This window comes from Chiloscyllium punctatum, chromosome 8 (assembly GCF_047496795.1).
Source record: "Chiloscyllium punctatum isolate Juve2018m chromosome 8, sChiPun1.3, whole genome shotgun sequence".
NCBI classification, from domain to species: domain Eukaryota; kingdom Metazoa; phylum Chordata; class Chondrichthyes; order Orectolobiformes; family Hemiscylliidae; genus Chiloscyllium; species Chiloscyllium punctatum.
In genome coordinates, this window is record NC_092746.1 from 35,568,747 (window position 1) to 35,586,909 (window position 18,163).

General features: G+C 40.3%; 1 protein-coding gene across 1 annotated transcript in view; it reads right to left on the reverse strand.

Annotated features, from left to right (window-relative positions):
* Positions 1-18,163, reverse strand: part of bzw2 (basic leucine zipper and W2 domains 2) — a 76,510-nt gene that overhangs the window by 20,934 nt on the left and 37,413 nt on the right. The window contains exons 2-6 of the mRNA XM_072575370.1: positions 15,748-15,812; positions 15,088-15,264; positions 7,356-7,459; positions 6,450-6,515; positions 2,718-2,853 (exon numbers count right to left, since the gene is read on the reverse strand). Coding sequence (XP_072431471.1) covers positions 2,718-2,853; positions 6,450-6,515; positions 7,356-7,459; positions 15,088-15,264; positions 15,748-15,805 — 541 coding nt within the window. The 5' untranslated portion in view covers positions 15,806-15,812. The remainder of the gene's footprint in view (positions 1-2,717; positions 2,854-6,449; positions 6,516-7,355; positions 7,460-15,087; positions 15,265-15,747; positions 15,813-18,163) is intronic.

Sequence of the window (18,163 nt, forward strand, 5' to 3'; positions counted from 1 at the left end):
ATAATTGCTATTACAGAAACATAGCTGCTTGGCGACCAAGACCAGAAACTGCATGTTCAAGGATTTTCAACCTTTAGGAAAGACAGACAAAAAAGGAAAAGGAAGTGAAGCTGTCCTGATAATAAGGGCTGGGATCAGTACGTTCGTCAGGAAACATTTCAGAATGGAAGAACAATATGTGGAATATGCGGAAGGAAGACAGTATGGAGCAGTAGACATTGGTCGGACTTATTTATAGGTCACTAATATTCATGGCAGTTTAGGGCATGGTATTAAATCAGAAAATGAGAGGAGCATGTAACATGGACTACATAATGATCATAGGTAACTTCAATCTACAAATGGACTACGTAAACCAATTGAGCACGAAAGCGGTGGAGAATGCGTTTCTGGAGTACTTTCAAAGTGGTTCTCCAAAGCAGCATTGATAAGTATGGCATTGGAAAAGCACAACAGGTCAGACAGCATCCAAGGAGCAGGGGAAATCAATGTTTCAGGCATAATCCCTTCAATTTATGCCCAAAATGTCGATTCTCCTGCTCCTTTGATGCTGCCTGACCTGCTGTGCTTTTCTAGCACCATACTTTTCAATTCTGATCTCCAGCATCTGCAGTCCTCACTTCCTCCTAATCTCTCTAACGTAGGATACTGAACAGCCAAATATTGGGGAACTGCATTATAGAGCAATAATTTGGATGTTGCGACCAAACACAACATGCGAACATTTAGAGATGATAGAAAACTAAGCAGGCATGTGTTCTAAAGAAGTTGTCAAATATTTTCAGGTGGATTTGAATAGATATAGAAATCAGAGAAGAACACGATAAATGGGATATAATGTAGGAAAATGAAGTTTCCCACTTCAGTATGGAGAGCAAATGTACCATATTTCCTAAATGGGGAGAGCTTTGAAAGTGTACATGTGAAAAGGGATTTGTGGGTCCTTGTGAGAAGTGACTGAAAGCCAACATGTGAGTGTAGCAAGCAATTAAGAAGGTTAATTGAATATTTGTATCACAAGAGGAACTGATTACAAGTGCTTTGAAGTCTCACTGCAATTCTTTCAGATCATGGTTAGATTACACCTGTAGTACTGTGTGTAGTTTTGGTCTCCTTACCTCAGGAAAGATATTGTTATGTTTGAGGCTGTGCAATAAAGGCTTACCAGGCTTATTCCTGAGATAGCAGGACTGCCTTAAGATAGATTGGGCAAACTGAGCCTGTGTTCTCCAGAATTTCAAAGAAGGAGGTGACCTCACTGAAACTTAAAAAAATGCTTGAAAAGGATCGGTAAGATAGTTACAGATAAGGTGTTTCTCCCTGGTTGGGGAATTTAGAAACAGGAGATTCAATTTAGAAATAAAGGGGAGTAATTTAGGACCAAAATGAGGAGAATTGTTTCTCCAAATGGGCTGTGAAAGCTCAGTCTTTGAGTATGTTTGAAGTCCAGATTGCTAAATGTTTGATCATCAGGTGGCTTAAAGGGGTTATGGAATAAATGCCACTGAAGTGTTCAACCAATGGAACAGGCTCAATGGACTGAATGGCCTAATCCTGTTCCTATATTTTTATTGTGAAATGTCTAATGCTTGTGACAAATATAACCCACAGTCTTGGATTGAGATTCTTGGGAAATTGAAGTATAATGTTGACTACAATATCTAGAAAGTCAAAATAAAAAGTATGGACATTAAATATACAATGAAGGGAGGCCTTTCCTATCAGCACTGGTGAAATTATACTTTTAATGGCAATAAACTATATTTTAGTCTTTGAACGGGACAGAAGCTCAACAAAATTAAAATTTGAAATAATCATTATGATTATTGGTTAATAATGGTCTCCAAGTGACTGTAAAAGACTGCAGTTGAGATTGTGATTCTGGAAAAGCACAGATCAGGCAGCATTCGAGGATCAGGAGACTCAACGAATTGGGCAAAAGGCCTTAATCAGGAATGAGACTGTGGTGCCGAGGGGGTGGGGTGAAGGTAGCTGAGTGCACGATAGGTAGATGGAGGTGGGGTTTTGGTGATAGGTTGGGGATAGGTTGGAGAGAGGGTGGAGCGGATAGGTGAGAAGGAAGATGGACAAGTAGGACAGGTCATGAGGGGGATGCCAAGTTGGAAGGTCAGAACTGGGATAAGACTGCATTTCTTTACACAACTCCATATTTATGACTTTATAGCCCATTTCTGTACAATTCAGGTGATAAAGAAATCACAAAATTACAAATACCATTCTGCTTGGGAAAGATTTAAGTTTTCCTGATTTCAGATGATGACTCAATAAAATGAACACAGGCACGTACTGCAGGGGTGCAGCTTCATAAATAGTTTGTTTAAATGAAAGTATTAAAATAACTTTTCTACAAGCAGAATCTATACATGAATGGAGTTGGAGAATGATTAGAAGTTCTAAATATTTTAGATAAAATAAGTTGTTAAAAACAAGCAATCAAAAAGATCAATTTTATGACCACCTTAACTTCTTTATTTACAATTACCAATACTATAATTCCAATAGGTCAGTAGTAGTAAGAAGCTGGCTGCTGTAACTTTGTTAGCATGCATGGAAGTCCATTTAGTGCTCTTATTTTGAGTTGTACTATTTTTATGTTCATCACCAGACTCCAAACTCAAGTAATTATTTTTCATTTTTAGATACCAACTTTAACTCAAACTACTTTTCGAAAAAAAATGAATGTCTTCCAGTATTACCTTCTTTAACCAAATTATCCGAAAATAGGCTTGTTAAAATCGTAGCTGGGAGTGATCCATTGGCCAAGAGGATGCCAGTAAGCGTTGCCAACTTAGTCTGTTCTGAAGCTGAAAATGCTTTTAGGAATAGCAACAGCTGAGGAAGTATAACAAAAATAGATTTTGTAAATGAAGGCAACAATGAGAAATGTTTGCTATTACATACACAGGGGAGAGGTCACATTGGATTTGGTACTGGGTAACGAATCTCGCCGGGTATTAGATTTGGAAGTAGGTGAGCACTTTAGTGATAGTTATCACAATTGGGTTATGTTTACTTTAGCGATGGAAAGGGATAGGTATACAGTATACCACAGGGCCAGAGATTTGCCGGGGAAAAGGCAACGATGATGCGATTCGGCAAGATTTAGAATACATGGCGGGGGGGGGGGGCAGAGGAAACTGCAGAGGATGGTCACAATTTAAATATGGAGCTTATTCAAGGAACAGCTACTGCATGTCCTTGATAAATATGGCCCTGTCAGGCAGGCAGGAAGTGGTCAAGCAAGGGAGCCGTGGTTTACAAAAGAAGTTGAATCTTGTCAAGGGGAAGGCATCAGCTGATGTTAGGATGAGACATGAAGGCTCAGAGCACTCAAGAGTTACAGGTTAGCCAGGAAAGACCTAAAGATAGAGCCAAGAGGAGCCACGAGGGACATGAGAAGTTGTTGGTAGAGAAGATCAAGGAAAACCCTAAAGCTTTCTATTGGTATATCAGGAAGAAAAGAATGACGAGAGAAAGATTAGGGCCAATCAAGGATAGGAGTGGGAAGTTGTGCATGGAGTCCAATGAGATAGGGGAAGCTCTAAATGAGTTTTTTTCGTCAGTACTCACACAGGAAAAGGACAACATTGTGGAGGAGCATACTGAGAAATAGTTTATTAGACTAGATAGGATTGAGGTTCACAAGGAGATGGTGTTAGCAATTCTGGCAAGTGTGAAAATAGATAAGAACCCTGAGCTGGATGGCATTTATTCTAGGATCCTCTGGGAAGCCAGAGAAGAGATTGTGGAGTCTTTGGTTTTGATCTTTATGTTGTCATTGTCGACAGGAATAGTGCCAGAAGACTGGAGGATAGCAAATGTTGTCCCCTTGTTCAAGAAGGGGAGTAGAAACAACCCTGGTAATTATAGACCTGTGAGAGCCTTACTTCGGTTGTGGGTAACATGTTGGAAAAGGTTATAAGAGATAGGATTTATCATCTAGAGAGGGATAAGTTGATTAGGGATAGTCAACACTGTTTCATGTTGGGTAGGCCATGCCTCACAAACCTTATTGAGTTCTTGGAGATGGTGCTGAAACAGGTGGATGAGGATGAAGTGGTTGATGTGGTGTATATGGATTTCTGTAAGGCATTTGAGAAGGTTCTCCACAGTAGGCTATTGCACAAAATATGGAGGCATGAGATCGAGGGTGATTCAGCAGTTTGGATCAGAAATTGGCTGGCTGTAAGACGATAGAGGGTGGTGGTTGATGGGAAATATTCATCCTGGAGTTCAGTTACTTGTGGTGTACCGCAAGGATTTGTTTTGGGGCCAGTGCTGTTTGTCATTTTTATAAATGACCTGAATGAGGGTACAGAAGGATGGGTTAGTAAATTTGCAGATGACACTAAGGTTGGTGGAGCTGTGGATAGTGTTGAAGGATGTTGCAGGTTACAGAGGAACATAGATAAGCTGCAGAGCTGAGCTGAGAGGTGAAAAATGGAGTTTAATGTGGAAAAATGAGGTGATTCACTTTGGAAGGAGTAACAGGAATGCAGAGTACTGGGCTAATGGGAAGACTCTTGGTAGGGTAGAGGAACAGAGACAGATAGGTGTCCATGTACTTAGAACCCTGAAAGTTACTACCCGGGCCAATAGGGTTATTAAGAAAGCATACGATGTGTTAGCTTTTATTGGTAGAGGGATTGAGTTTCAGAGCCACGAGGTCATGCTGCAGCTGTACAAAACTCTGGTGCGGCTACACTTAGTGCACTGCGTACACTTCTGGTCACTGCATTACAGGAAGGATGTAGAAGCTTTGGAAAGGGCTCCAAGGAGATTTACGAGAATGTTCCTTGATATGGAGGGAAGGTCTTATGAGGAAAGGCTGAAGGACTTGAGGCTGTTTTCATAAGAGAGGTGGTGGTTGAGCAGAAACTTAATTGAGACAGAAGATAATCAGAGGGTTAGATAGGATGGACGATGAGCGCCTTTTTCCTTGGATGGTGATGGCTAGCACAAGGGGACATAGATTTACATTGAGGGGTGATAGATATAGGATAGTCAGAGGTAAAGTTTCTTTACTCAGTAGTAAGGGTGTGGAACACACTGCTTGCAATAGTAGTGGACTCACCAACTTTAAGGGCTTTAAATGGCCATCGGAAAAACATATGGATGAAAATGGAATAGTTTAGGATAGATAGGCTTCAGATTGGTTCCACAGGTCAGTGCAACATCGAGGGCTGAAGGGCTCATATTGTGCTGTTATGTTTTACTTTACACTTATTTTGAACTTCCATATTCATCCATTTATTTTAATCGACAAGACTTCACACTTTCATGCCTATGGATCTTGGATGTGTAGATATAATTAAAATTGAGAATATGAAATAGACTGCTAATTCACTTTCACTTGTTTTACATATTGCAAATTGAAGTCTGCACAATCTACTTTATGATAATGATCTTAGTTAACACAATATAGATTTACTAAGTACTTTTATGACTTTATGCATCCAAATGTACTGCTTTATAACCACCCTTGAAAATGTTATTGCTGTTTCAATATCTTTATTCTCTTTCCAAGTTCTCATATTTAGTCTAAACAATGCTCTCACATGAACATATTCTCCACAAGAGTTCTTACGATCTGAGGCTGTAACTTCACCAGAAAGCTTGTTCACAGCATTGTTTCTGGTGTTCTTTAGAAAGTCTGGCAGAAACTGCCTGGTGGGAATTCCAGCTCAATATCCTTTACAAAAAAAAACTGAGCAAAAAGATGGCCTAAATAAAAATATGCTTTTGCAAAGTAGAGACCTGTATTCAGCTTCCCCTCTGATTTTTTTTTACATTTAGTGCATGATAGCAAGTCCCAGAGTACACTCATTCATACTTAGCTACCTTATTTTGAACCCCTCCCCCACCCCATCTTTGAAGCTAAGGTACTACATTCACTCCAAACACATTTTTGCCCCCTCTCAACAGATACTCTCAAGTCAGTCGCTCTCCCATGTCTTGAAGTCACCTGAAACGGGTTGCAAACTGGTCCATTCCACAATGCTGTCTTCTTCACAAATGAGCTCAGTGAGCAGTGGCAGATTACTGCTCAAAGCTGAACCTTAATCCTGTCCTCACCTGACATCCATGCGTGCAGACTTACAGCAAGTACCACTTGACAGCAATTAAAAGCAAATATCCCGCTCAGTCCAGAGGTTTTGAAACCAACTGTGGTGCCCCAACTGCTAACCCAGTGGAATTCAGCTAACTCAGCAGTGACAGCGGATGGAACCTCAGATATTACAGTTTGCATGATTAGCTCTTTATCAACCTTACAGGCTTGATTAAAAAGTTTCTAGCATTATGATGGATGAACTCAAACTTTATTGTTTTTCAATACGCCAAAGTTGGAAAGAAAGTTGTGACAATTTTTCAGTCTCAGAGTTTGGAGATTATGTGGAGTCTAGCTTGTTTTGCGAGGAAAAAAGTACCTTCTTAATTGAATCTTCAAATGCTTTTTCCAGATATTTGTAGCGCCTGATAAGCTTATTGAAGACCTAAAGGAAAAGCAAAAACAAAAAAAATTAACATCTCTGAACGTTCAGTCCATTGATAAAATTAAATTTATAATTTTTTTGAATCTCAAGATTAAAAACAAAAAGTACCTCGTATTTAACTATATTGTCAGCCCCTATTCCTGTCTAGAAACACCAAGGCAGATTATGTGGAAGATTTTACATTGGTGGATGTGGTTCTCTGACCCTATAAGTGGCACAATTATGGGACAGATTGGAGGAAGTAATGCTCAGCCACAAAATGCAGTACAGTCATACTTCATATCAGCATCAACAATGTTACTGAATGGAAGGAGCTGCAGGCAGCTTTGCAAAAGCATAGATTAAAAGAAGAAAAATCTTTTTCACTAGCCATAGGTGGACTGTGATGGAAGACATCACTCTAAACTGCAATCATGAAACTGTATTTCTGGCAGCACAGACATGACCACTTTCAAACTGACCTGTTGTCCAAACTGGGACGAGGTGACCAAAGTTGAAATGGTAGCTGGCAATCCTGTCTTCTTGTTGACTGGCTCAGTCTCTTCATTGAAATGTCAGTTACGGCCATTTATGAAATAAACTTACTGCACTGGGAGCTGCACTGAATGCAAAATGTTATCTTTTTTAATTAAGAAAAAAAAAGGATAGGTTTGCTTTTATCCCTGAACTAATTCATTACAATAAATGAAGCGACATTTAAGTTGATAAATGGTATTTTTAATGCACGTTGCCTGATAGATGTTATGCTGCAAGGTTTCAGACTGGAATCGGTTGGTATTACCCAAAATAGGTGTTAAGCTGGTGCCTGCTTCACAGCCATGTGCCAAAGCACGTACTCACCTGAGCATAGTTTCGGATGATTTGTTGATCCTCAGTGGCACCAAACACACAGTATTCAGTCACCTTGGTGCTGTCTCCATCATCAATACGTGTTCCGCCTGGGGCTACAAGATGGGAATAAACATTACTTTGTTTCAAGAGTGTCACACACTAATCACTGCCAGTCACATCTTTGAAATTCAGAACAGTATTCAAGTCTCCTTCATATCATAGATTAACTATTTTAAAAAGTTGTGTATTTGAACAATCTTGCATAAACTGTCCAACTGTGTTTCCATTTGGAGTCTTTCCAAATGCTGCACATTTTATAAGGCGGAAAAAATTCAGCAACTAAACTCACCAACATTAGCAGCTTCATCCCAATTTATTCCAGCAATTTGCATTTGTATAGCACTCTTTAAACAGTAAAATGTTCCCAAGTGCTTCCTAGGAGTGTAAACAGACCACAAGAAATGGTACAAAGCTAAAAAGGGTATACCAGAGCAGAACTGTTAACTTAATAGAACGCAGAACAGGCTCTTCAGCCCTCGATGTTGCACCGATCTGTGAACTATTCTCCTATACTATCCCAAAATCATCCATGTGCTTATCTAAGGATTGTTTAAATCTCCCTAATGTGGCTGAGTTGACTACGTTAACAGGTAGGGCATTCCACACCCTTACCACACTCTGCGTAAAGAATCTGCCTCTGATATCTGTCTTAAAATCTATCACCCCTCAATTTGTAGTCATGCCCCCTCGTACACACTGACGTCATCATCCGAGGGAAAAGACTTTCACGGTCCACCCTATCTAATCCTCTGATCATTTTGTATGTCTCTATCAAATCCCCTCTTAGCCTTCTTCTTGCCAATGAGAGCAGGTTCAAGACTCTCAGCCTCCCCCTCCCCCGCCCCCCACACTGCCCACCACTCCACTGACTCTAGTGTCATCTGCAAATTTACTAATCCATCCACCTATGCCTGCGTCTAAAGTCATTTATAATCATAGAAATGGATTTTAAAGGAGCATCTTAAAAAGAGAGGAGGTTTTGAGAAGGCATTCAAGTGTACAGTTGCCTAGGTAACCACACATTGTCACCAATAATGGAGCAAATCTCAGGGAGGAAAAAGGCCAAGATTGCAAGAATGTGCAGACTTGAGCATTGTAGGGCTGACCAAGTTTGAGAGATAGGGAGGTCAAAGGCATGCAGAGATGAGAACACAGGGATGGAAATTTAAACTTCAAAGTGTTGAAAGGCCAGGAAGCAATACTCATCAACAAACAATGGTGACAAGTGAACTTGACTTGTTATGGATATAGACTTGCATTAATTCAAGTTACAGATGATGGGTGGTCAGACAGGAAACATCGAAAAGTTGAGTCTAGAAATAAATGAAGCCAGAGTGAGGATTTTAGCTGAAGAGGACTTTCAGCAATCATGGAGACAAATAATATTACAGAAATGGACATGGGTGGTCTTGTTGATTGACAGGACCGGGAGTTCAAAGATGAGCCAAAAGGTAAAGAAGGAAGACCAAAGTTGTTGACTGTCATTAGGCAAAGGGAAGAATTAGAACAAGTCTCTGACCTTGTACATGGTGCCAGAGCCACAGCCTGACAACACTAAATGCAATGGAAGGATCAATAGGTATCAGATCCTGCACATCTATGCCGCTAACACCATTCCAGCAATTATATTGAAAATGCTCCAGGCTGTGAATGAGAGCTGTTTATCAGCAGTATATGTGCAGAATCTAATATTTTGGTTTTCAATATGTTGTTGTCAAAGACAGCATCTAAGTGAGGGGTCCAATTGGAGAATCAGGGAGCAACGTTCACTCTAAGCTGCACAGTTGCTGCTTCAAGAATCTCTACAGGTCAGTGTGCCAGCACTATTCCTGGTTTCAGAAGTCACTGTCATGCATCAATTTCAAAGAAATGAAAATTAGAGACAATGTATTGGAGAGGTGATTGAGGGAGCAGACATTTTATGGCTACATCTGAACAGTTAGGAACAAAGTGATGGTGGGCAGTCTCACTCAGCTGCAGAATGGAGGTATAATGCAAGAGGGGGATGATATAGTTCGCTAACTCAAAATCCTTAGGTCAAGGATCAGGAAAGTATACCACACTCAGACATGGAAACTCATTTGTTGTTTTGAGTAGAACAATTTCAGTGTTGTGGAAGAGACTGAAGGTACTCAAGATATTTGACATCAGCCAAGATAAAGCATGCCACTTGATTTGCGCAAACATTCACTGCGTCCACCACCGACCCTCAGTAGCAGTAGTGGGTACCACTGACAAGATGCATGCACTAATTCAAAGATCCTTAGACAGCAACTTCCAAACCCTTGGCTACCAATACCGAGAAAGGCAAGGGCAGCAGATACATGGGGACACAACAAGCTATGTATTTCCCTCCAAGTCACTCGCCATCCAGACTTGAAAAAGCTTTCCCTTCCTTCAAAGTCACTGGGTCAAAATGCTGGAACTCCCCTCTCCAACACTGTGTATATACCTAAATCATATCGACTGCAGAGATCAAGGGTGGCAACTCACAATCACCTTCAAGGAATGGTAATAAATGCTGACAGAGACAGAAATGCTCACACTTATGATTGGATTTTTAAAAAAAAATCCATATTGCCAAGAAGATCTAGATTGTAACAGGACTAGAACAGCTTGGCCAGAGGGGCAGCTAGTTCTGGAGCATTTTCAACATAATTACTGGAACGGTGTTAGGGGCATAGATTTGCAGTTTCTTCATATGAAGTGAACTAATGAGAGGTGATGGGGACTTTAGAAGGAAGCCAAAAAGGGATCACTTGCCTCTTCTTCTGTCTAAAGATTGATGCAAATGCTTCAGTCTTGGCTTTGTTTGCTCATTCGGGGCTCCCCTTATATTGAACATGGGGATATTTGTGCAGCCTCCTCTATCTACTCATTGTACAACTGCCCATAACCATCCATGACTGGATGTGGCAGGACTGCAGAGCCTAAATCTGATCAGTTAGTTATGGCATTTCTTAGCCTTTCCCATTGCACGTTCCTTCCATTGTTTGACATGCAAGTAGTTCTGTATTACAGCTGCACGAGGTTGACAAGTTTTAGGTGCTGCGCCTGGAAAGCCTTCTTGCAGTCTTCATTGAAAGATGTTTAATTGTCTGACTTGGTAAAAATGGGAGAGTATGGAATATACTGGGCCATGAGGTCTCAAGTAATAGCTAAATATTCTGCTGATGGCCCACAACATTTCTCAGATGCTTGCTCGAGTTGCTAGATCTGTTCTAAGTCAGTGGTAATGATGGATGTCATTAACGTCAACATCAAGATGGGACTTCATCTACTCAAGAATTTTGCAGCAGTTACTCCAACAGGAATAGCCATGGATTGGTGCTTCTTTAAAAGGTTAGGCTGGTAAGGGCTGAAGAAGGGCTTATGCCCGAAACGTTGATTCTCCTGCTTCTTTGATGCTGCCTGACCTGCTGCGCTTTTCCAGCAACACATTTTAGAGCTCTGATCTCCAGCATCTGCAGTCCTCACTTTCTCCTGGTAAGGACAAGGCCAAGTAAGATTGTCCCCTCACTATCTGACACAGATCCAGTTGAAGAAGGGTGGACATTGAAGACTCCACTCACTCTGTGCCCCTGCCACCATCAGTACTTCTTCCAAGTGGTGCGCAACATTGAGGTGAACGGATTCATCTATTGAGGGAGGAGTGGGAGGTAGGTGTTAATCAGTAGGTTTACTTGCCCAATTTTGAACTGATGGTATGATTCTTCTTGGGATCTGGAGTCAATGTTAAAGACCTCCAGTGCAACTGCCTTTCCATTGTATGCCACTGCATGACCAACGGGCCAGTTCATAATTGAGGATGGTAATAGCTGGGTCTGGATATCATCTGTTGTGTATAAAGCACTGCTGCCTCAGTGCCAGGCACCCAGGCTCGAGTCCACCCTTGGGAGACCATCTGTGCTGAGTTTGGACATTCTGCCTGTGTCTGCACAGGTTTCCTCTGGGTACTCCAGTTTCCTCCCATAGTCTAAAGGTATGCAGGCTAGATGGATTAGCCGTGGGAAATGCAGGGTAACAGGAATGGGGGGGGGGGGGGGGGTGGTGGGGGAAGAGAGATGGGTCTGGGTGGGATGCTCTTCGGAAGGTTAGCAAGTAGGAACTTCGCTGGAACCACTGAGTTGCATTTGTTATTGCTGTTTCTTGTACCTTGTTGAACCATTCAGTTTCAGATCTTTTATTAGACTTTGTAGCTGTTTAGTACAATTGACTGGCCTATTAGGCCATTTCAGATAGGAGGTAGCTGATGAGCAATGAGAGCTGAGGAGCCGAAATGTTTAGAAAACTAGCTCAAAGTCTCAGACAATTGAAGCTGCTTAGAAGGCGCACCTTGCCACAGATTTGAGAAAGTGTCAGTCTCTGAACTACAAGTTTTCCACCCACTGATGCGGCAGGCAGAAACTGTTCATGGTCATTCCTTCCTGGAGGGAGATTGCACAGCCCTTTTAAGAGATGTGTCTGTAACATCAGCAAAGTTCATTACTCAAGCTACCCAATTCGGTAGTGAAAATATCATGTTTCACAATATAAATTTCAAGTTCTGAGAATAAAATGAGGTTGCCATCAGTTTCATTCCAAGGTAGAGATAATTTTTTTATTTTTTGCAATGCTAAAATGGACAGGTAACTCCGTGGGTGAATGTCACACTATTCTCGCTCTTCAGAATGATGAAATACTGTTTTAGGTGAAACACAATACTTGTTCAACTGGTCAAAAACATGGTCATATGTCAGATGAACACACACTACCTACATCGTGACTGCCCTCATTTTGGGCTCCTATCCAATAGCATCACTTTACACATTGCACCAACAGCTCAGTCATTTCTCAAGAATTGATCTTTGCACCCTGCTTGTCCACTTCGCGATTTTCTCACATATTTCTGTTTTTAACTCCTATGTTTGCATGTCCTCCACTACCTCTGTGCTCTCATGATGCTTTTCTGATTTATCTTGGAATAACTGCAATTTCAGCCTGTTAAAGGCAGAAGCCATTACTTTCCCACCAAAAAAATCAAATAGTTAATAATCTGCTTTGTGGTTTTCTACACATTAATCAGCCTAACAAATACCAGAGTGTCATGGGCCCATGTTGAGACAGATGTCTTGAAGTTTATTAACAAAACTAAATATTCACATGACTACAATATCACAGACCCGAGTTCTCTGTTAACTGATGTCATATATTGCATATGGATAGCTGACCATTCATAGACATACACTGACTCCATGACACAGAGGTTGACTGAAGGGGAGGTGGTGACAGTTAAGATTGGAATGTCACATGTCATGCTGTTGTGCAACACAAAGTTACAGCATGATATATGCTTGAAACTGCCATAATACAATCTGCCCCATTTCCTCTTGCCCTGCTTGACGACTCAAACTAAACCAGCATTTATTACCTTGGCATTCTAGAGCCGCAAAGTTTTCAACACCATATCCTTTTTGTAATAAAGGATGCCCATCTCAACATCACCCACCTCTATCCCTTAGCTCAGGAGGCTGTTAAGTCCACACTCATTCAACTTTCAGACACCAAGGTAACTTCACTTCCTGTAAACTTCAACTCATTCAAAAACTTTGTTACCCATATATCTTTTGATCCAGCATGCCCGGTTCCCCTATCATTCCTGTCTTATTTACCTTCAATATTGTCAATTTCTTCAATGTTTTAAAAGTACCACTTCTAATCCTACCCTATTTTGTAAACGCAAATCAAGGTACAACTGGAAGTCCTTTGTCTGGTGCTTCCTGCCCACAGTCTCCATTTCATCTCACCACTAGTGGGCATGCCTTCAGTAGATATAGTTTTACATTCTGAAATTTTCTCCATAAAAAACTCACTCTTTCCATCTGCCATCCTCTTTTAAGATACGTAGTAAAATCCATTTCTGATTACTGTTGTAAGACTAGTAGTAAAAACATAACTAACTTAATCATGCAATGTCAAAATATGGCAATTAATGAAATACATATTAAACTCAACTGTAAGCAAGGAGACTTTAGTATTTTAATATCATGTGACTCTGCTTAGCTTCATTTGGTGGTGAACAAAATGAAGGTAACACATTCGTGGGTTTCACAAATTATAGGACAAATACCAAAAGCCCCTGATTAGCTCATTTCCATTACATAGAGCCACAATGGAACAATGTGCAACCTTCTTTGAGCTTATTAATTCCTTATTGGGCAGCAGAGGAAGGAATCTGGAGAGCTGGGAGAAGAGAAGACAACATACCAGTTTTGTTTTAATGTGAAGTGTCAAAGAGAAACAATTAGTTTTAACTAAATTGAGTCTTCGTATGACTTTGTAACAAGTTTGTAACTGTATAGTCCTTAAAAGTTTTATTCCTCAACAACGTTTCGATTGAATGCATAAGGATGTCTCACGACTTCAGTCTTGACACATTCTGTACAATTTGTTTGTATTAGTACCTTGTAATCATCTGTATGAGTTTCAAAATAGTTTTGAAGTTTTAGGCAACTTTCCCACTATACCTGGTCTTAAAATAAATTAAGAAACTCATTCCAGGCATCCACAACCACAGAGATAAAATTATCACTTAATAAACTGCCCCTAAAAGCAAATGTTTGAGCATTTGATCTAATGGGGATCTTGTGCCAATAAGAAAGAAAAACTAGCAAGTGATGGATTCTTAGCAATGAAGCAAAAAGTCAATGAGCTCAGTATCAATCATGGGGGCCTGAAAACATGTGTCACTATCTTAAATCAATTATCAAATAAGATATCAAAAAAATTCACGTGTCTTAGTAATGAGTCATTACATTAGACATTAAACTAACAATAATGAAGAGAATGGGTGCATGGATAATTGAAACATTAAAGCATCAGGAGATAGTGGGAAATGATATTATTAGCCATCACCCTTAAGAATCAGATTGATCACTTATCCCTGAAATCATTTTGAAATGAATCTTGCCTTACCTAGGCCAATTAGAATGTAATATCGATGATTGTGCTGTGGGTTGTGGCTGGACAGAGCTAACAAGCAATGGTTTAGAGCAATCGAGGTACACACTAAGTTTAAAATTGGAATTAGTGAAGCCTATTCTCCAATCAGAAGATCCCAGAGGTGTTGGAGAGAGACCAGAGACAGAGTACTGACCCCACATCCTAAGTTGCACTGAAAGACAAGAGCATCGTTGGTACGTCGGTAAAATCACTACCCTGCTTTAAAGAGTTATATTATGACTTCAGTAAAGTTTCTTCAGTTACCTCATCAGACTGACTGCTGCCGCCTTAACGATTCAGGTTTCAAATAGACAATCATGGCAAATCATTCAGTTTTCATACACCTCTGAAATGCCTTGGGATATTTTTCTATACTAAATAAATGAAGTTGTTCTTGTGGCAGCTGGGACAGCTTATTTAAAAACTGCTCAACAAAATATTTTCATTTGCTACCAGTATTTTGAATGAATGCTTCGTTGGTTTAAAGCATGACTTCTTTTTAAAAAAAAATCATCTGGGAGTAAAAAATACCCATTAGAACACAAAGTGATTATCAAAACATACGAGCTTTTAGATTCTCGTCTGAATCAGTGAATAAGTCATTGTGGTTTTAGACAAAATCCCTTAACATTTATATTAAAATGACATTTTTCTTTTTGTTACTTACTGGTCTATTAAAGAAAGTTGAATCCATATTTACCGAGCATGCTCCCAGCTATCAATATATCAAACAGTGTGTCTGCATAACGACGGTAATCTAGTCTCGATCCTGTAACATCCAGAAACTTGGAAACCGCTTCAAGGTCATTCCCAGCCTCATTGAGACCTTGAATGATTGTGTCTCTGAAGACTGTTGGTTCGAACTTCTCCTTTTCATCTGCACAAGAGATAGCATTGCAGTCACACACACACCTCCAGTCTTCCTAGATAACAATTATGCAATTTGCACCATACTCAAGTCAGTCTTTTCAAATAGCAGAGACACTTTGTAGCAAGGGTGAATGGATTAGCTGAATGAGTCAGAGGAGTTATTTTTGTGGTGATGTCATGTTGAAAGCAGTAATTTTGGTATCAATTAATTATATACTTTATTAGGTTATTGAACAGTTGAAAGCAAATCTCTAATTGATCATGCAGACAAAAGATTTAAGTGGCATTTCTCTCACATTGTTTTAAGCAACCAGGTTCTTCAGTATTGTAAACTGAAGATAGTTATGCAATTTATTCCACAGATGACATTAGAAGTTCCTTGGATTGTATGTTGCCACCACAAAAATGTCAGTTTATCTGCCAGGAGTGGAACGCCTTTAAATGAATCCATACTATTTCACAAGGAAAACAGCCAGGCGAAAAAGCTTACCCCTTTTCCTGGTTTTGAACCGCTGGCCTGTTAGCACTGGCTTCTGCAACTTACTCATAAACTTTCTGTAGAATTGAAGAATATAAATTAGACACAGTAGAAACCAGAATGAAAACAAAATTTTCATTAATTCATAAACTAACATACAGAATCATTCAGTTGTAAGTTCCCAATCTGACTTGCGGTTCTTGGCAGGAAGCTACCAAATAGAATTCAGGAATCTGGCCACAGAGCAAGAAACTGAAGGAATGTTATCCCTATTTCACACTTTCAGTTGCCACAAAGCAGCTACTGTGTGAAGGTAGCCACAGAAGAATTTTTTTAAATACAAAGTTCTACACTGAAAGCTTTAATTTTACAAAGAAAAATATTTTCTAAAGGAATTGGGCAGCAGGATGACACAGAGATTAGCACTGCTGCCTCAGCGCCAGGAGCCCGGGTTCAACTCCACCCTCACATTCGCCCCACGTCAGTGTGGGTTCCCTCCAGCTGCTCTGGTTTCCTCCCACAGCCAAGTGATGTGCAGGCTAGGTGGATTAGACTTGGGAAATTGCAGGGTTACAGGAATAAGGCAGGGAAGTGGGTCTGTGTGTGATGCTCTACAGAGAATCAGTGTGGACTCAATGGGTTGAATGGCCTGCGTCCACACTGTAGGGATTCTATGATGCTACGACGATATCCTTTAAATCTTGACATCTTGCTATCAGAGAGGCTTCTTGCCCCACTCCTGCCATGTGTCATTCATTTAACATTGACGTTTCATGAGAAGATCTTTGCTCATCTAGAACCATAGATTTCAGAAATCTTTAACAATGCCTGATCAGTTTGACTGATTAATTTATTATCGACACTGCTAATAGTCATCAGTTCAGTTAAAAACATTAAATATCAGGTTACATCAACTAAAACCTTTACTCACTGCTAACACCCTGCAGAACACTAGATCAGCTCTAGACTCCTCACAGATTTAGATTCCTAGAATCCTTGGACAAATACATGACTGGCACAGATTCTATTCGTTATCTGCTGCTGGCTTATTTTCCCAAAAACCACAGGCATTCATAGCTACAGTATACCTTCCTAAATACATCCATCATATTCATTTAAAACAATGAATAACAGCACAGCAGTTCATATATCGTACATCTCTAGTTGTACTTAAAAATTTGGCAGCAATCCTTCTTCTTGATCCACTGCAACTCATGAAACAAAAGTAATCCTATGATACTGTTAAGTCAGAGACTTCGTGGATTTCGGCCTAACAGTATTCCTATGCATCTGATCCCTTGTCCTTCAAAACAGCAGAGGTCACACTGTCAAAAACAGCTTTGGCAATATACTGCAGTGCATCCTGTAGGTAACACATTCTGACCACGGTGCATTGGTGGAGGAGAGATGAGAGACTGAAGTAGATAAATGGGCTGATCATGCAGCTTATGAAGCAGCTGCCACCATCTAGGCAAGTGGACAATATTCCATTAAACTCGAACTTGTGCCTTGAAGGTAGTGGAGAAGCTGCAGCATGTACATAGCTGATCCGGATGATTCGAAACAATTTCTCAATTTACCCTCCTTTGCTGTTCAGACTACACCTGGAGGCTTCATCCTTCAATATTCTCCAGTTGTCACTACTGTATGATTGTTTGGAATTTGTAGATTAAACCTTGTCATTAAGCACAATGGCGGACGCACGTTACCAAAGACCAAATTTTGCCATTCCAAATCAAGCTGGAAATTTTGGCAATCAGGAAGGAAATGACAGCTACATCTAACTGCTGGAGGAAGCAACTTCTCAAATCAATTTCTACCTTATTTTCAGTGCCAGTGGTTTTTGAGAGAACAGAGGAGGTGCCAGGCTTGGAACTAACCGGTGGCTAGGCAGAAATGGGAACTGCAGATGCTGGAGATTAGAGTCAAGATTAGAGCGGTACTGGAAAAGGACAGGTCAGGCAGCATCTGAAGAGCAGGAAATTCGATGCTTTGGGCAAAAACCTAACCTGTGTCTGCTAGGCCAAATCAAACTACAGAAGGGTTCAATAAAAGGCTGCCTTTGAGACATTTTGTAACTTTGGTAGAAGCAGTTGGCCGTTTGGACTCAATCTTTCAGGTATGAAGATGACACACAGCAAGCTGAAGGGACGTCAGGAGAGAATAAACCTTAAGGAGTTCATGGCATGGTACAAATGTCAGAGTCACTTTCCTTGCTTAGAGTAGTAGACAATGAGGAAAGAATAGAAGAGCTATTGAAGGCCTGGGAAAAGACATAAGTGTGGCTGTCCATATGGGGTAAATATTAAGGAAAAAATAATCGTGACATCTTATACAAAGATTGCATTAAACCTCCTGCAATAAGGCTGCACAACAATGTTTTCTGGGGTACTAGATTTGGGAATGGCAGAAAGGAATTTACCAACAG